This window comes from Dermochelys coriacea, chromosome 10, assembly GCF_009764565.3.
Source record: "Dermochelys coriacea isolate rDerCor1 chromosome 10, rDerCor1.pri.v4, whole genome shotgun sequence".
In the NCBI taxonomy this organism is placed as follows: domain Eukaryota; kingdom Metazoa; phylum Chordata; order Testudines; family Dermochelyidae; genus Dermochelys; species Dermochelys coriacea.
The window spans coordinates 58,641,416-58,661,868 of NC_050077.1; the positions used below are offsets into that span (position 1 = coordinate 58,641,416).

Sequence of the window (20,453 nt, forward strand, 5' to 3'; positions counted from 1 at the left end):
CTAAATAAAGCTAGTAACTGTACTCTAACCATAGAATATGCTCTTACCTGGACCTGAGCAGCAGCTGCAGCTGCTTGTTCTTGTTCCTGATAGTACTGAGAAGCCCGCCTATCCTCCTCTTCCTGCAGCTTCTTTGCTAGCTCTAGATCACTGATTCCTTCTGGGATCTGCTCCCAATCGATATCTTGGCTCTGCTGCTCTTGTTGTAAAGACAATGCCATCAGATAGTCCTAAGAAGTAAACTCATTATTAGTAAACACTCTTCTACTACCCTAATGATGAGCCAAAGTTGTAACAGGAATTCCATGAACCTCTAAAAATGAGAGCTCCAGGATTAAATATTTATGCTTCCTGGTTGGTTTATTATGTTGAATGGCCACTTAGAAGTGCTGGTTAAAGCTTCCATATGAAGTCAGATCAAGGAAAGAATTGTGATAGGAGCACCTGTATACCTCCTCTGACTCTGTTCTGTACTGCAGTATATCTACAGCATAACTTTTTTTAAATATTTATCCATATGTAAACAAACATTTATATAAAAAACTTTGTTTACATATGGGCTTACTTTTTAAATTCCTTATATTATCACCTACCTTTTTTATAAATGTTCCATTAAACCACTATGAGCAAGCTATTCTCCACCAAAAATCTTCATCCTGACTTTGGGGGGAAGGGATTGCTCTGAAAATCTAGCTGAGGGATTATGATTTATAGACCATCATTACTCAGTGATGTTAATACTCGCTTAAATTTTAAGCACGTAAGAGAATGAAGTTCCACACTGACAAAGTGCTAAAGTTATGTGAACTAGTGATTTTACCCTTTCAGAAATATTCATACTGCTTTACAAAACCACTTTAGACCAAGAACAGAAGAGAGCAAAACTGCAGAAATCCATCAGAAAAACTATGTATGGGGGCATGGACAAGTGCAGTAACATCTCTTTCCCCTAACCTAATTACCATATACAGTACTCATATCTTTCTCCTCAGAGAACCACATGGAAATTCAGTTTAATGTGAAGCCAGAGAGGGACAGAAGCAGGAATCAGCTGCTTTATGCAGCACATTTCCCCTTCCACTGCACACAGTAACATTAGTAAATGTCTTTTCAAGGAGCATTAGCTTACACTATGCGATTGGTGACATAAGAAAAACAGAACCCAGGCACTACCAGTACTTGGGGAGAGGATGATAAGTCTCAGGGGACTGCAGGGAGACAGATGATCTCCAGTGCAAAATCTGTGCTTTGACTCAGGGTTACTACTGAATGCACAGACCATCTGTTTATTGTGAATACTGCTTCCCCACCCCTTCCACATCTACACAACCTCCTTAAAGAAGAAAAGGTTATGACCTTCCCAAAAAGTACACACATTTTTGGATAAGTGTCCCTCTGTCATTTAATTTTATATCAGAGGAGAGCAAAGATTTTGAATTTAAGTAAGAGAATGTTTTGTCACTATTTAAATTAGCTACTTCTGATTGTAGGGCTACTGTACAATACTGTAACTTTTGCAAAGGAATTCTTCAAAAGCTGCACTTTAATAGTTATACTGGATCAAACAAAAATATTCCATTACTATGAAGATATGTCATCCAGAATTGTACTGTATTGTACCACCTAAGAATAACAGAATTTTTTGCAGCTATCAGTTATTATTTGTATTGAATTTAGTTTTCATTTGATCTGCTATGAGGCAGCTGTCATGGGAAAACACCTTTCAGCCAAATAAAATAGTAGTAGTAATAGCAAAATAAAATGGAATTTCTTCTTGATCAATAGAAGAAAGAGAGGTATTACAGTCTTCCAGTTCAGAGCTTTAAAACACGAGTACATTAAACACGCTAGGGAACTTTTATAGTTAGTCTCTAAGGTGCCACAAGTACTCCTTTTCTTTTTGCGAATACAGACTAACACGGCTGCTACTCTGAATCCTTTCCTTTCCTTTTCTTTTATGTGGAAGCAGGTTCCACAGAAATAATGCACAGCAGGATTGCGAGAATTAGATCTTCACCCTAGCTTGTCAAGAACTAAGTGTACATACAGATTTATAGCTAACTTTTGTACAGTTGTTCACAGCATCAAGGTGCCGTGGCAGCCATGGATTTCCAGCAAGTGAAGATGCCCCAGCCATCTCTCTTTCACTCAGAAATGCCCCTTGCACTGGGAGCTAGCCATAAAAGGCTACTATACCAGCTCTACGCTACTTGGGGATTCCCCTTATCCAAGGAGAATCCTAAGTTCTCATCACTGCTGGCTTTATGGCTGTTTTGAGTCATAAAAATCACAGTTGAGAATCCAACCCATTGAATTTTTGGGGTTGCACTGAAGTGTTCAATTCCAACAAATGCCAGTACAGAGTCATCATTCCAAATTTATTCTCAAGCGTATTTTCCCCAGAATGTAGCACTTTACATTACCCTAGCAGAAAAATTGATATGCCAGCTTTTTAACGTTTAATTTCGATATACCATGGTTGTTGGTTTTTTGCATTATTTCAACAGCTCCAAACAAATTAAATCTGATAACATTAATTTCAGATAAATCAGCTCAATTACAGACATCTGTTTGGGCTAGTCTCTGCTCATACCTAATTGTGGTATGATGGTGGCTCCTAAATTTTTCTCATGTTTCTAAATTTTCTAAATTTCACTCATGTATTTGCAGGGAATAAGATTAAGTCTTGATTTATATTATCAGAAACTTATCAAAACCTACACATGTACATTGGGACATGTTAATATGGGGAATTATCTCAAATTTTAACTGAAGTGCTTAAATTTATTAAAAGCATCTGCCTTCACATATTTTAAGCTTTTTAAAATATGTAAAAATGCTTCTCAAATACACTTTAAGAACTCATTAATTGGTTTTGTCTATGTAGAATGTAAGTTCTTTGAGGCAGAAACTGTCTCTTGCTGTACGTTTCTACCCAGCCTATCACAATGGGTCCTCTTGGATGAGGCCTCTAGAAGCTAATATAAGACAAACAAACTAGAATCTATGAACACTACTGTTTTTGTATTCCATTCTGCAGAATTGACATCAAAAAGCAAAGTTCAGTGATGACAGTGAGATCTGAAATAATGTATATCAAAACACAATTATGTACTGTACTACTATTCTCTAATTTATGAACCCTTACAGACAGGATAACCCATGCTTTTAAGGTAAATTACCAACAACATGTAGAATTTAAATACTTACAGAATAAATCTGAAGTTGGCTAGATATTGTAGCTTTCATAAACTAGCATAAGCTACTAAGTTTTTACTAATAGGATGACAGTAATTTATTAGTCATGGTAAGTTACTATGTACAGTAACTGGAGTTCTTTGAGATGTGTTGACATTCCATTCATAGTGTACATGCACCTAGAGAGTTTGAGATTGGAGACTTTTTGGCTCACACTATCCATATGGCATGCATGCACCCGCCCATTCCTTGTGCTCTGCAGTGAGGGCATTTAAGGGCAATGTGCATCAGCACTTCCCACTGCAGAATCCCCAAAGACAACTCGAAGACAGATGGAATGGAAGGATGGGATATGGAACGTGCATATGGTCAACACATCTCAAAAAACTCCATTTACTGCACCTGGTAAGTAACTTGCCATTCTCCTTCAAGTGTTTATCCAAATACACTTTCCACTGATAGTGACTCCCAAGCAGCAATGGGAGCTTAGAATGGTTAGTTAAACAATAAGTGAAGAACTGCTTTACCAAATACAGCATCAGATCTAGAAGACTCAGGGAGGGTGTAGTGCTTTATGATGATGTGTACTGATGCCCAAATAGATGCTTTACAGATGACTGATATGGGAAAATTTTCACAGTGATGCCACAGATGTAGTTTGTACTCTAGTGCCCTGAAGCCAGAATGCCTGTTGCATAACAACCACCATCACCATGAATTTGGTCGTTGTTTCCACCATATCCAGTGAGCCTCGCTTACGCGTATTGGCCATTTGCTGGCCCTTGTTGACTAATGACAAATTCTTTGCAAGTTTCATTTGGCAGTTTATCTGCAAAGGCATGCAGTCTCTCATGTATCAGAAGTCATAACTGGCTAATATGACCTAGTGTAATTGGCCACATAGAACTGTAGGCTTGCCAAAGAGTAGGCTTTCTGGGCAAATTTATCTAATCTCTTTGGTTAGTCCTCCTTTTGGTGTGAACGAGTTGTTTTGCTCTTTCCTTCATTACTGTGACTACAGAGGAAGATGTCTGTAAAAGAATTCTGCACTCTTGAGAGGCACTTGATATTTTCTATCTGCCCTAAGAAAGCAATGGGGTGCTGAAGTATGCATTTGCCACACTGTTTTGGCTGTGTCCGTGATAGCTTTGTTGACAGGGAGGGCTTTTTTTCCTACCAAAGCAGCAAGGGGAATGTCCACTAATTTATGAGTCTGCTTCTGGACCTCCTGAATAGGGATTTGAAGGACCTCAGATATAATTGTCCAATTATGAGGCCACTGGTGGCACTACAACCTCATCAGGAGACAAAGAACGGGGCCACCGGAGCTGGCAGGCTTCCCTCTGACTCCTGTTCTTCCATAACTTCCTGTTCTACCTGCGATTGAAGAAGAACCAGGAAGTGGATGGCCTGTGGGACTGATATTGTGGGTGAAACAATCTCCTGGCAGCGGTGTTGGTCCGTCTGGCTAAAATTGGACTGAGCAGACCAGGGTTCCCAACAAGGCCACATGGGAATTGGTTGGTATGAGCCTGATGGCCAGGAGATAGGGAACCATGGGTCAGGATTTTAAAGGTCCCAGTATTTTTCCCATGAAGAGTGTTTGGACTCTATCAAACATCGAGGTTTGAGGCAAGTAAAGATGCTACTGGTATGGATCTTCCTAACCCTTTGACTCTGAAGATAAGAAGAAAGGAAAATGCTGATTAATGGATGGTGTTGACATGGATGGTGCTGTGGCTCCCTGTGCGTTAGGAACAGATAGTGCCACACCAGTTAGTAGAGTCGGTGCTGACTGTTATGCTGAAGCCAACAATAAGGGAGATGAGGTAGTATCTTTTATTGGACCAATTTCCGTTTCTGGAAGAAACAAGCTTTCAAGCTTCACAGAGCTGAAGAAGAGCTCTGAAGCTCAAAAGCTTGTCTCTTCCACCACCAGAAGTTGGTCCAATAAAAGATATTACTTCACCCACCATGTTGCTCTCATATCCTGGACCAACATGGCTACAACAACACTACAAACAGTAAGGGAGATTGTAGGTCCTGTTGTATCTGGAGATCAACTGGTGCTTAGTACTTATATGGTGCCTTCAGCAAAGGTGTTGTGGATTTCTCAGCATATTTTACATTCTCCATTATGGAACAGGAGAGGCCCTTGGTGTGTGGTCTAGGTCAGCTTGGTCCTGCGGCCAGGAGTATCAGTGCTGGGGCCATTTCACAATGCATCTATAGAGTATTAGGTAGATGGTACTAGGATTAAACAAGTTCTTTTGTGAATGCAGAGTTTTCTGTGCGGGGTGCTTTGGTGCCATCCAGTCAGAATCAGCATGAGACTGAGCTTTGGCAGGAATCGTTTTGGGCCAAGTCGGTTCAGCAGATGTTAGGTGCTGTGGCCAGGTTTTAGACAAAGCCTTGGTAGGTGTTCTGCTTCTCGGACTCCTGGAGCCTTGTGGGCTGTCTGAGGACATAGACCTCATGGCCTGGAAGTTGGGCAGTAATTGGGCTCTCGCAGGCTGTACTTTGGGGCTCTGAAGTCATGAGGAAGACCTGAAAACCAGCCTCCCTGTCTTCCCTGGCCTTAGAACTAAAAGACTTATAAATTGCCCATTTACTGGGAATGTACAATTCTTTCAGACAATCAAAGCACTTCTGAATGTTAATCTGAGACTGTGACAGTTCCCTCACAAGGGGCAGTATTTCAATCCAAGAGAACCGGATGATACCATGTTGTTGATGATTAATTCCTAAAGAACTAACAATAGCAACAGACAATCCGGTAACTATATCTATTAATGGACTAAGCTATGACTATATAAACTGTGAAATCAGAGCTTGAACTATACTCATAGAAAATGGCTGGCAGTCTCTCAGACAATCAGGGCTTCATTTCTAAGCTGAAAGGATATGAGAAGAATTGAGTGGTGGCAGATTAGCTTCTCCTTTATATGCCCTCACTGCAGAGCATGAGGATTGGCAGGGGCATATGCATGTATGGATACTGCTGGCCAAAAAGTCTCCAATCTTGAGCTCTTGAGGCATATGCACACTATGAGTGGAATGTCTATATGGACAAGCATCCAAAGAAGTGAAAATTCCATAGTATGTTTTTTTTTTAAAAAATGTATATTAATTCCTTAACATGTCAAATCTGACTTCTGGTACCTGAACAAAATATGCTAAGAAATACCCATGTGAAGAGGCAACAGCACAAACTTTGGAAAATGGGTTCATTTTTTCTAGAGAGCAATTTTCAAAAACAATCAGTATCAGCCTTACTCTGATCCCATTGAAGTCAGTGGTAGAACTTCCATTGACTTCAATGGGACAACTTTGGAAAATCCCACCCTACAAAAGCTGGAGAAATGCAATAGATTTACCTGATCAATTTGATCCTGCTGCCCTCTATATACAGTTTCTGGGTCTGATGGAGGCCGAAGGTGGAATTCAGAGTCACAGAAATTTCCATCACCATCTACATTATGTAAACTTTCCCAGACAACTTTCTCTTCTGTAAGAAAACCCTGGTCTGTCACCAGCAGATAAAGCTGACCCTAAATGGAAGGATATAAGGATAGAATCTATAAGAGGAATAAAAGTAGATCTTTACAGTCTGAAACATTTACTTATTATTCCTGCTAACTGAATCTCCATGATTCAGTAAACCGATTGAGGATAATTTAGATTTATGCCCATGTTTCAGATTTAAAACTATTTGTATACTTCTGTTATCAGTACGGAATATTGAGATTTATATTAGTGCTCATTTCCAAGGCACACTGGCAACCTACAGCAATACAAAGAATCCATCACAGGAGAATAAAACCCTGAATATTAACTAAAGTTCCCATTTCCTATTACAATAAACATAAAACGTGGTCTTATAGTATTGTCCCCCAACACCAACTTGGGGTCTCAAACTACTTGATGGAACAGGTTCCAAGGTGTGGGCCCTTTGCTGGGAATACCTGGCTACCAGCAATGTAAATCCCAGGACAGAAAAAAACCCAAAACCCAACAGATTTTAACTCCCATGGCAGGACTTGGAGACACGAGAGGATCTTCCAATAAATGGGTCTCAGACCATTATTAGGTTTATAGATGCTAATGCTTTGAACTGCACCCAAAAGCAAACAGGCAGCCAGTGCAGTTCATGGAGCACTTTTGTTATGAGCTCTCCAACTCAAGGGGAGCTGCTAACTTCAGCAGTAGCTGAAGCTTTCAAGTCCTCTTCAGTGGTGCCCCAAGTAGAGCTTACTTCAGCTTTCTAGCCTTCACATTATAAAGCCATAGCTCACTGTGACACTGTCTACATCAGATTATATATTATTTCTATTATGGCAGTATTAGAGGCCCCACCAAAATTGGAATCAGTGTGCTAAGAGCTGTACAAATGCACAAGAAGAGACAATCCCTGCCCCAATAAGTTTACAGCCTAACCAGACCAGACTATAAGTGGGATGCAAGTAATATGTCCATTCCACACATAGAGAATTTAAGCACAGAGCGGTTAACTGACTTGCCCCAAGTCATAAAGGAAGACTGTCACAGATCCTGGAATCGATCCCAGATGTCCTGAACTCCAATCATGTACCTTTACTTTACAATCATTCTTTCTCTCAAAGGAGAACAGTTACAGCCAACAAGCCAAAAATATACCATAGCTGTCAGCTGAGAATTCAGGGCCAGCAATGGACTCAATATGGCCTGAGATTGCAAAATGTGCTTTTGCAAAGGCCAGATAAACAATTCTGCTAAAAGATACAGTGCTTCCCTTATCCATCATATCAGCTTAATCTTACATAGCCAGTTTGATCACATCTAGTCTTCACTTTTGTTAGGAAGTGACACCTAGTAGCTGAAAAAGCGTTGTGCAGCAGCATGAAGTAAAAATAGGGTTGCACAGTGGGAAATTTATGCCAGCATACAGAAATTTATAACTATAAACTATTAACCAGCTCTTAGACACCTCCAATAATTAAATTTAAACGTTTTATTTATCCATTGTTAAGGTTAACCAAAAACCTCATTAATCTTTTTCTTGGGAACTGATCTAAGTAGAAGTAACAACACAGATGGTTCTCCCACTCTCAGATTTCATAACTGTGTATCAAATGGTCAGTTAATTATTTAAAGGGTCCTTTGCATACTCGTCACCACTGTGCATTCAATCACAATAATTCTACACAAATATGGGTATTCATTTCTGTGACTGTAAATGTACCCGCACAATTATGGAATTGGAAGCAAGGGAAGATTTAAATACGAATACCCATTTTGAAACAAATAGTAATACAAATGCTTTTTTTTTTTTTTAAATTAGCTCTCCTCTACTTTTATTTCATTGACCACTTTTGTAATAATTGGGCCTAAAAATTTACCTTAATTGTAAGCTTAACTGTGGGAAAGAGGATAAAAAGTTTATAAAATGTTCCAGTCACATGTATCAATAAATGTCAATGGAAAAAGATGCAAAAGGGAGCCAGACTGAATCAGTTCAAACAAAAAGACCTACTGATATAACTCAAGGACCACATCTGGTAAAAAAGAGAAGAGTGGAACCAGAAATCATAAGAACATAAGAATGGCTATACTGGGTCAGACCAATGGTCCATTTAGCCCAGTATTCTGTTGTCTGACACATGCTTCAGAAAGAGCTAACAAAACTGGGCAATTTATCAAGAAATCCATCCCCTCTCATCCAGTTCCAGCTTCCAGCAATCAGAGGTTTAGGTATCCAGAGCAGGAGTTGAGTCCCTGACCATTTTGGCTGGTAGTCATTGATGGGCTTATCATTCATGAATTTATCTAGTTCTTCTTTGAACCCAGTTACAGTTTTGGTCCTCACAAGATGCCCTGGCTACAAGTTCCACAAGCTGACCGTGCATTGTGTGAAAAACTATTTCCTTGTATCTGTTTTAAATTTGCTGCCTATTAATTTCAGTGGGCGACCTCTGGTTCATGTGTTAAGTGAGAGGGTAAATAACACTTCCTTATTCACTTCCTCTACACCATTCATTATTTTATAGACCTCTATTACATCCCCCCCCTCAGTTGTTTCTATTCCAAGCTGAACACTTCCAGTCTTTTTAATCTCTCCTCATACAGAAGCTGTTCCATACTCCTCATAATTTTTGTTGCCCTTCTCTATAGTTTTTCCAATTCTAATGTCTTTTTTTTTTTAAGATGAGGCAACCAGAACTGCACACAGTACTCAAGATGTGGGTACACCATGAATTTATATAGTGACATGATTATATTCTCTATTTTACTATCTATCCCTTTCCTAATGGTTCCGAACATTGTTAGCTATTTTGACGGCTGCTGCACATTATGTTGAGTAGTAATAGCTAATTTAGCTATTTTATCATTTTGTATGTGTAATTGGGATGATGTTTTCCAATATGCATTACTTTGCATTTATCAACACTGAATGTCATCTGCCATTTTTTTGCCCAGTGACACAGTTTTGTGACACCGTTTGCAACTCTTCTCAGTTAGATTTGGACTTAACTATCTTGAGTAATTTTGTATAGTCTGAAAACTATGCCACCTCACTGTTTACCCCTATTTCCAGATCATTTATGAATATGTTGAACAGCACTGCTGCCAGTACAGATCCTTGGGGGACTGTGCTATTTACCTCTCCCCCCTGTGAAAACTAACCATTTATTCCTAGCCTTTGTCTCCTATCTTTTAACTAGTTACTGATGCATGAGAAGATCCTTCCTTCTGATCCCAAGACTACTTACTTTAGTTAAGAGCCTTTGGTGAGGGACCTTGTCAAAGGCCTTCTGAAAGTCCAAGTCGACTATATCCAGTGGTTCACCTTTGTCTATGTTTGTTGACCTCCCGCGAAGAATTCTAATAGATTAGTGAAGCATGATTTCCTTTTACAAAAGCTCTGTCGACTCTTCCCCAACATATCCTGTTCATCTACTTGTCTGACAATTCTGTTCTTTATTACAGTTTCAGTTTACCCAATACTGAAGTTAGGCTTACCGGCCTGTAATTGCCAGAATTGCATCTGGAGCCATTTTTAAAAATCAGCATCACATTAGCTATCTACCAGTCATCTGGTACAGACGCTGATTTAAGTGATAGGTTACATACCATAGTCAGTAGTTCTGCAATTTCATATCTGAGATCCTTCAGAACTCTTGAGTGAATACATCTTGTCCTGGTGACTTATTACTGTTTAATTTATTAATTTGTTCCAAAACCTCTTCTACTGACATCTCAATCTGGGACAGTTCCTCAGTTTTACTGCCTAAAAAGAATGGCTCAGGTATGGGACTCTCCCTCACATCCTTTGCAGTGAAGACTGATGTAAAGCTTCTGCTTAACAGCCTTGTCTTCCTTGACTGCTCCTTGATCATACAGTGGCCCCATTATTGTTTGGCAGGCTTCCTGTTCTGATGTACTTAAAAAAAAATTGCTGTTCGTTTTTGTGGTTTTAGCTAGTTACTCTTCAAATTCTTTTTTTGGTCTGGTTACTTATACTTTTACACTTGACTTGCCAGAGTTTATAATCCCATTTTCCTGAGAAGGATATGACTACCAATTTTTAAAGGATGCCTTTTTGTCTCAGTCTCTTTTACTCTGTTTAACCATGGTGGTGTTATTTTTGGAGCTCTTACTCTTTCTTTCTTTGGGATATACATATATTTTGATCCTGTAGTATGGTGTTTTAAAAAGTTCCCATGCAGCTTGCAGGCATTTCACTCTTGCAACTGTTCTTTTCAATTTCCATTTAACCAGAGTCCTCATTTTAATGTTGTTCCCTTTTCTGAAATTAAATGCCACTGTGGTGGGTTTCTTTGGCATTTTCCTTCCTACAATGATTTTAAATCAGTGAACCAAAATTGTGGGCTAGAAATTAGACCTAATGAGAGGATGAGCTATTCTACCCATCGCTGCCTTTTGGGGTCCTTAAAATAAAAAAAACTGGGGGCAGGAGGAAATCACAGGTGATGACTGGCTGACAAAGAATGGGAAGGAGCAGGCTTCATGATCATGGCTGCTACTCCCATGGCCTTCTGGGAATCAGGGATCCACTGTGACATCATCAGGGTTTCATTACCCTGATCCTGAGAGATGTCCTGACCAGACTTGGCCAAGAGAGGGACCCAAATGACATCATCTCCTCCACTGGCTCTGGCTAACTCCCAAATATCCCCTGATAAGAGACTGTCACTCCCAACCCCTCACATGTCCTTTTCCTTCTCCATCCCATATTTTCTCTTTCCTATCCTTTTGCCTTCTGTCTAAGAGGAGTCTGGCCTAACCAGCTAAAACTGAATGCTTTGCAACATTACTGTAAGCCTGTGATCAGAAACAGGCAGCTAAAAGCAACGGTCCAAACAGCCTGACACAGGCGCAAATTTCTTAGAGTGGCTGTTTTTTTCTAGCAGTCATGTTGCAAGTGAGAGTCAACACCAGAGACAGCAGCTGCATTTTATATCATTGCTGTTCTTTTCTCTCCTCACTTGTGTATTTGTCTTGTTTTGTCTTTTAGGAAATGGGATTGGGTTTCAACAACTATAGCTCCAGCCCATTTCAACTAACTTCTCTTTTCCCCAGAAAGGACAGTTTTTACCATTTTAAATACCATCTAAAGCCTGGTCACCATGTAAAATTTAGGTAAAAAAAATCCACACTCCCAACTGCCATAGCTATATCAACCTAGCCCCTACTATAGATGCAGCTAGGTTGACAGAAGAATGCTTCCATTAACCCAGTTACCATTGCTTGGGGAGGTAGTGTTACTGTAGCAAAGCAAAAACACCTTCCATCGCCGTAGCCTATATCTACACCATGCTGTTATGCCGACACAGCTATGGCACTGCATAGCATAGGAATGGCCTAAATGACAGTGAAACAAGGGTGGTGGCAGGGGAGGTTCCTTTTTAAAAACTCTCTCCAGCTAAAGGGATCAAGGTACTTGAAAATGAAAGCCTTATTTAATACTTAGTATTTCAAATGCTTTAACTTTCTTTTCTGTATCTTTAATAAAAGGTTAAAAGGATGTTTAATGATGTGTTTGCCAGGGTATCAAGCAGGCTGAGGGGGCCGTATCCCAAACCTCGAACCTTGTTTAAAACTGTTTAATGCTGGACAATTACAGGGTCACGTTAACACTTTTGACACTTTAGGCCCATTTATTCCATCAAAATTAATGGACCACCATTTGCATGCATTCCTATAAATATCAAAGTGTGCAAATACTTGCTCTTTACAGACAGAATGTTGCCATCCTTTAACTACATTATGCTAATATAAAAATATGCATTCATTCAGTCATCTAAAAAAAAAGTGTAAAGCCAACACTTCAAAGCTTTGGCCCATGGAAAGCATGCAGCAGACCTGGTCCATGCCTAATTTTCTTTTCTATAGCTATCAAAAATATTGTGAAACAACTTAACATTTACTACAAAAAGTTCATTTTTAAATTTTATGTGAGGAAAATCTGTGGGGGGAGGGACAGTTCAGTGGTTTGAGCATTGGCCTGCTAAACCCAGGGTTGTGAGTTCCATCCTTGAGGGGGCCATTTAGGGATCTGGGGCAAAAATTGGGGATTAGTCCTGCTTTGAGCAGGGGGTTGGACTAGATGACCTCTTGAGGTCCCTTCCAATCCTAATATTTTATGATTCTATTCTATTCCATGAAAAAAAGCCTATGAAATCTAATTGTCACATACTAGATTAAAAGATTGAATTAATTTACTAACCTCATACTACAATTCAAGCAAATCTGAAGTGTTTCAACTATAGACTAGAGAATTTTAATTTTATTAATAATTTTTAGACATTTATTGCACATAGCCCCAAAAATGTTGTATAACAATTTATGTCCCGTAACTTTAGATAGCAAAACTTGTTTTGGGGGTTTTACATAGAGATATCTTATTTTGGAGCGTAGATTTTTGAGGACTGATGCTGGAAGAAGTTCTGAAGTCTCGTACATAAACTACAATATTGTATAAGCCAAATATTCCCTAAGAGATGGCTTCTTTCTTATCTGCAAGTGGAGATTTGAAAAAATGTCTCTCTTTTGTGGCAAGGGGAAAGAAGTGGTAGGTTTTTTTGTTTGTTTTTTTAGTGATTTTTCAATTTACTCTTTCAGAATAAATATAAAAATCGGGCAGTTTTACATCACTCACCCCAACCTCCACGGCAACTGTTTGTCCTGCTTGGAAGTTTGGAATGATAATAATGCCAGCAGAGATGGATTAGTGGGAAGAGTGCAAATAAAGTGGTCAATGGTGCAAATTATCACATGGATATGACCATCACATGTGTGATCCCATTTTTTTCCCCCTTAGACTGTAATGGTCATTAAAGGCATCAAATGAACGGAACAGCTATAGTACTAGCAACAATTTTGCAAGTGTTCTTACATACACAAATAATGACATTTTACACTTGATCTAAAGACCCCACCCTCTTGTAATGAGAAGGCAGTTCAATTTCCAGACCAATGCAATACTTGGGTTCTATTCAGACTATAAACAAAGATACCAACTGTACTTTATTATTATTTTATTTTTGGAGAAGTCACTAGAACCAGGGCATAAAACAAAGTATTTTCATGTAGCCCTCAAAGAACCATGATTTCACTCAGTATCAATTTAGTGAACATTCAAATAATTATAAAAAGAAGAGGAGTGCTTGTGGCACCTTAGAGACTAACACATTTATTTGAGCATAAGCTTTCATGAGCTACAGCTCACTTCATTGGATGCATCCAATGAAGTGAGCTGTAGCTCACGAAAGCTTATGCTCAAATAAATGTGTTAGTCTCTAAGGTGCCACAAGTACTCCTTTTCTTTTTGCGAATACAGACTAACACGGCTGCTACTCTGAAACCTGTCAAATAATTGTCTCACTGCTGGAAGGCTTGGTATCTCAGGATTAGTGTCCTGACCCAACTATTCCCCTTTATTTCTCTCTTTAGTATCCTTTTGATTCAGAATCTGGCTAATATTATGGTTAATCATATTGAGTTCTCACTGAGCAGCTCCTCTACTGCTTACATACATATCAGAGTCTCTCAACAACAGTTCATTTTGGAAGTTCATCTGTCCCTCCCCCAAAGGCCCCCCATCACAAATAAATAAAGGCAAAAGAGAGACCTGTCAGGGATTTTTAACCGGTTGGCTGACAGACAACATTAATGCTATGCTGTTTATCAAAAGATTTTCATTTGATAACTAATACTCCAATACTACTAGCCCCAAAACTGGTGGCATAACCCTCTCACTCAAATTCAATTAACAATACTAAAAAATCTGCAATAGCAGGAGGAGTAAAAGCCAGTATGTCAAATACAGCTAAAAACTTCCCCTTTAATGATTTTCTATTGTTTGTGCTTTGGTCTTGCCTACCCTACAGAAAAGACTATAGTAAAATTATTTTAAAAACTTGTGTCAACTAGTAACATTTTCCTCAGTGAGGAGAGAACATTATGCACCATATCATGCCTGGCACTGGCAGTGAGGGAGAGGCCACAAGGAAACTTCCCAAATTTGCAATGGACAGAAACTGTCACACTTCTCCACACTGGCTACTGAAATCAGCTAGCTGCACAGGGCAAAATAATATCTGGCATCACCCTAAGGGATACAGCAGCAGGCATACTCCCTTTCTGAGCACTCGGAAACTCCTGGAAAGGATTGGACTGCCTTCAACATAAGCCTGTGCTTATCCAACACAATTGACGGAAAACCATTATCAATATTAGACTATTGTCTACATTTTATTAGTTTTCTATGTTCTGACTGTAAACCAGAAAACATAGCTATTCTAGTTTTAGCTCTGACACAAAATCAAAATTTTAGGGGCAAGTTCAGATCCAAGTACTCAGACCAAATGACCAACACTTTAAAGGATGTCAAAATCTGACATTTCTATTTTGTCTGACATTCCTAAAAAGAATGTCTCTATAAATATAAAAAGCTTGCTGTAGTATTGTGTATTTCTCTGTAAGTCATTGAGATCAGCTATACACCTTTCAGCACAGCTATGAGAATTAAATAAAAACACAGAACACTAAGGTCAGCAATCTCATTACCAACATTTTCTACAAATTAAGTGATTATCAAAATCCCTTCCCTTCCCTTTGTAATCTTCAGTAGATGGTACAGGAATAGTAAGATGGTTAGGAAAAAGTCTATCTTTTCTTGATTAGGCAGATACCCCTATATGTTCATGAACTTTTTCAAACTGGATAAAACCAAACCAACAAAAATGAAAAGTTTCTTATATTTCCATCTGCTGACTGTTTTAAATAATTTGTCATAATACACAATATTAGTGTAATTAGAAAAACAAATTGAAAGAGGAATGCACATCTTCAAATAATATAGACAAGTCTGTTCAATGCAAATGCATTGTAGAAATTTGAATTACATTTATTCAGCAGGTTAAACTCCCACACCGCTGAAGTTTTATACGGCAACTATTGATCACTTCACTGCAACTCACTTTTCTGCATTTTAATGTTATAACCAAAGAGTGCCACCTTAGAAAACAGTTTGAGGCAATATTTCAAGAGTCTTGAGTAATGCAAGAGATGGTGAGAAATAACTGGTCCTATAACAATGTTTGAGTGAAGGGAAGGTATGTAGGAAAACTATGGAAATGAAAAAAAAAATCTTTCTGAATTTCAGTATTTTTGGTGACTTTGAAAGAAAGTTAGACAACTATTACTCAAGATAGTTAAGTCCAAAAAAGTTTTACATCAGATATACATTGCACAATTATTTTATGTACAAGTGATAAAATATATATTCTAGGGCTGCGGATTAATTGCAGTTAACTCATAAAATTAAATAAAAAAATTAATCACAATTAATAGCAGTTTTAATTGCACTGTTAAATAACAGAATAAAAATTGAAATTAAATATTTTTGGATGTTTTTCTACATTTTCAAATATATTGATTTCACTTACAACCCAGAATACAAAGTGTACACTGCTCACTTTATATTATTATTTTTATTACAAATATTTGCACTATAAAAATGATAAAACAGTATTTTTCAATTCACCTCTTACAAGTACTGTAGTGCAATCTCTTTATCGTGAACGTGCAACTTACAAATGTAGATTTTTGTTTGTTTGTTACATAACTGCACTCAAAAACAAAACAATGCAAAACTTTAGCGCCTACAAGTCCACTCAGTCCTACTTTTTTTCAGCCAATTGCTAAGACAAACAGGTTTGTTTACATTTATGGGAGATAATGCTACCTACTTCTTATTTACAATGTCACCAGAAAATGAGAACAGGCATTCGCATGGGACGTTTGTAGCCAGCACTGCAAGGTATCTACATGCCAGATATGCTAAATATCCGTATGCCCCTTCATGCTTCGGCCACCATTCTGGAGGACATGCTTCCATGCTGATGACGCTTATTAAAAAAATAATGCATTAATTAAATTTGTGACAACTCCTTGTGGGAGAATTGTATGTCTCCAGCTCTATTTTATCTGCATTCTGCCATCTATAACATGAAATATTAGTCTCAGATGATGACTCAGAACATGTTGTTAATTTTAAGAACACTTTCGCTGCAGATTTGACAAAACGCAAAGAAGGTACCAAAGTGAGATTTCTAAAGATAGCTACAGCACTCAACCCAAGGTTTAAGAATCCGATTTGCCTTCCAGAATCTGAAAGGGATGAGGTAGCCTGCTTTCAGAAGTCTTAAAAGAGCAACGCTCCAATGTGGAAACTAGAGAACTCAAAACCACCAAAAAAGAAAATCAACCTTGTGAGCATGGCATCTGACTCGGATGATGAAAATGAACATGCATAGGTCTGCACTACTTTGGATTGTTATCTAGGAGAACCTATCATCAGCATGGACACGTCCTCTGGAATGATGGCTGAAGCATGAAGGGACGTATGAATTGTTAGTACATCTGGCATGTAAATATCTTCCGATGCCGGCTACAACAGTGCCAGGCAAACACCTGTTCTCACTTTCAGGTGACTTTGTGAACAAGAAGCGGGCAGCATTATCTCCTGCAAGTGTAAACAAACTTGTTTGTCTGACCAATTGGATGAACAAGAAACAGGACTGAGTGGACTTGTAAGCTCTAAAGTTTTACATTGTTTTATTTTTGAATGCAGTTATTGTTTGTACATAATTCTACATTTGTAAGTTCAATTTTCATGATAAAGATATTGCACTACAGTACTTGTATTGGGCGAACTGAAAAATACTATTTCTTTTGTTTTTTGCAGTGCAAATATTTGTAATAAAAATATAAATTGAGCACTGAACACTTTGTATTCTGTGTTAAAATTGAAATCAATATATTTAAAAATGTGGAAAACATCCAAAAATATTTAAATAAATGGTATTCTATTATTAATAGTGTGATTACTCGCGCAATTAATTGTGATTTTTTTAATAGCTTGACAGCCCTAATATATTCCATCTTTGAACCCTTGTACTAATGTATTTGATCCTTTATTTATTACAGCCATCTGGTTTTTATTTGTATAATACACTAGTTCATTTTTTAAACAAGTATTGGATCACATTAAATGGAGTTGCAGATTTTATTCAGAAAGGCAAATAAAGGTGTAAATAAAGCTTCTAAAATGATACAATATGAAGTGCAACTTGAGAAAAATATTTGAGAATATTTACATGCTTTAGAGATGTTCTTCAAACAGGAAGGATGATTTCTGTTTTTTTAAGGGGACATTTCAGGGGTCTTTGAAAGGTAAAAAGGTTTTTGTGTCAAGTTCAGTTATCCAATTACAAATATTAAAAAGAATATTTCATAACCTCTATGGATATGTCTACACAGGGATAAAAAAACCTACAGGTGGCCCAGGTCAGCTGACTCCGACTTACAGAGCTTGGGCTCCAAGGCTGAAAAAATTGTGTGTAGACATTTGGGCTCAGGCTGGAGCCTGCGCCCTGGGACCCTGTGAAGATTGTAAAAAGAAAAGGAGTACGTGTGGCACCTTAGAGACTAACAAATTTATTAGAGCATAAGCTTTCGTGAGCTACAGCTCACTTCATCAGATGCATTTGGATGAAGTGAGCTGTAGCTCACGAAAGCTTATGCTCTAATAAATTTGTTAGTCTCTAAGGTGCCACACGTACTCCTTTTCTTTTTGCGAATACAGACTAACACGGCTGCTACTCTGAAACCTGTGAAGATTGTGAGTCCTAGAGCTTGGGATCCAGCCTGAGTCCAAACATCTACACAGCAATTTTTAGCCCCACAGCTGACCCAGGCCAGCTATAGCCATGGCATGCGTCTTTTATCCCTGTGTAGATGTTCCCCATCAGACTAAAACTAAACATTTCTTAAATGATTTCAAAGCCAAAATTTATTTGATACCAGAGAACTGTTTCAAGCTTGAAGAAAATGTTTGCTACTATTTTTTTCTTTTGCTTTAAAAACTGCAATTTAATAGGTGTATATAAATCATGATTATTTTCAAATTGCAGATATTTTACTTTATAATAAGACAAACATTTTAATACACTATTTCCAGCTCTAAGGCGAAAAAATGCTTTGGATTTTACTGATCCATCTAAGCAAGATCACTGCAATTGGCTAATTCAAAAATAAACTGGTTCACATGAGCAAAGCCTAGCAAAGCACAAAATGGGATAAATAACTACTAGTTGCAGGAATATGGGGAAAGTCCCCCTCTAGGCACCTGTCAGTTATAGGTCCAACTTAAATAGATCTTATGATTTTAATTATTTTGCAGTTACCCAAAAACAACTCCGTAGAGGCCCTTATATGTATTACCATTGTTCAGGTAGTCTTTGGTGTCAAGAGGGAAATGGGTACCAATCTTGCATACGGTATTGAGAGACAATGAGCAAACCACAAGAGCAAGGTGAGGTTTGACCATCATGTACTGTCAGTTGTGCTGCTCCTGTGTAATAGCCATAATTTGGCTACTGAACTAAATGGAGCATCAATCTTTCCAGTATTCCATAACCTGTGTTCCTATGTAAATATTGTTTTTAACTTGAGACTGACAATCTGGAATTTGTGGTTTGTAACCAGTAATACAAATGTACAGTTGATTTATGAGGTAGTCTTTGCATGTTTCTGGTAACAATATGTTAGAGAAGATGGTCATATAATAGATTAAATTGAAATTAATTCCTATCTTCTGTATTGTAATTTTCTTCCTGTCTTCTTTTATAAGAACAGTGATCATGTCTTGCCCCCTTTCCAAGCTAAAAGAAAATATTTAAATTGCAAATATTGCTCAATAGTTTAATCTGACAGTTGAATACTAACATGTATTAATCTAATCTCCTTGAGAATGAGGATGCACTGATCTGAATCTGGAAGCAAGACCCTTTCTTGAACTCAAGTTTTGTATATTAGTTGAATGCACTGCCATTCTGTTGGGTGTCATTTCTCATATATTTCTATTACAGCCTCTCATAACAACTCAAACTGATGTCATAAGGGGAGAGGTTTTAAGAATCCTGCAATTTCTTAAGAGCGATGTACATGGGCAACTCAATTCACCAGTCAGTAAAAACTGAATTTTGAAGCTGTTGATCTTGAAAACAGAAATAACGATGAGATTTGGTTGTAAGAGCATAGTCAATGGTATAAGGATAGATATCCTGCACATAAGAAGTTTCTAGTTTATGTGATGAATCCATTTAAGTAACTGTGGCCTGCTTTTTGGGCAATGCTTGCTGAGAGTCTACAATGCATTATACATTATTAAGCATAGATGTTTTTATCTGAATTGTGATGGAATGTTAAGAATTCATTGTTTATAAAATATGGAATTAAAAATTAATACAAGACGAAGACAAACTGATATAGCAATGTTTTAGAAATATACATTTCAAGGGCTATAAAGCTAACAGTGAACATTACTATATATATTGCAGTAACAGCTGTTATCAGAAAGGGTATAAAAGAGAAGGGTTTAAAATATTAGTCACAGGCACACAAGTGATACACCTCTACCCTGACATAACGCGGTCCTTGGGAGCCAAAAAATCTTACCGCATTATAGGTGAAGCTGCGTTATATTGAACTTGCTTTGGCCTCGAGCATTTCTGTTATTAGTAGTCACTTCCCGCCCCGACTGACCCCTCAAAACCCCTGACCCATCCAACCCCCGCCCCGCTCCCTGTCCCCTGACTGCCCCAACCCCTATCCATATCCCCGTCCCATGATAGGCCCCCCAGGACTCCCAGGCCCTATCCAATGCCCCAGTTCCCTGTCCCCTGACT

At 38.2% G+C, this 20,453-nt stretch overlaps 1 protein-coding gene across 12 annotated transcripts in view; it reads right to left on the minus strand.

Annotated features, from left to right (window-relative positions):
* Window positions 1-20,453, minus strand: part of MINDY2 (MINDY lysine 48 deubiquitinase 2) — a 104,519-nt gene that overhangs the window by 13,087 nt on the left and 70,979 nt on the right. For 8 of the 12 annotated variants that reach the window (XR_006274654.1, XR_006274655.1, XR_006274656.1 and 5 more), the window contains 2 exons: window positions 6,576-6,749; window positions 48-230 (listed from right to left, as the gene is read on the minus strand). Coding sequence is in view for 9 of the 12 variants with exons in the window: in XM_043493602.1 (XP_043349537.1) it covers window positions 48-230; window positions 6,576-6,749 (357 nt within the window). In the remaining 3 variants the exon portion in view is untranslated. Of the gene's footprint in view, window positions 231-6,575; window positions 6,750-20,453 lie in introns of those variants that run through there. The other 4 variants (XM_043493599.1, XM_043493600.1, XM_043493598.1 and 1 more) reach the window with 3 other exon arrangements.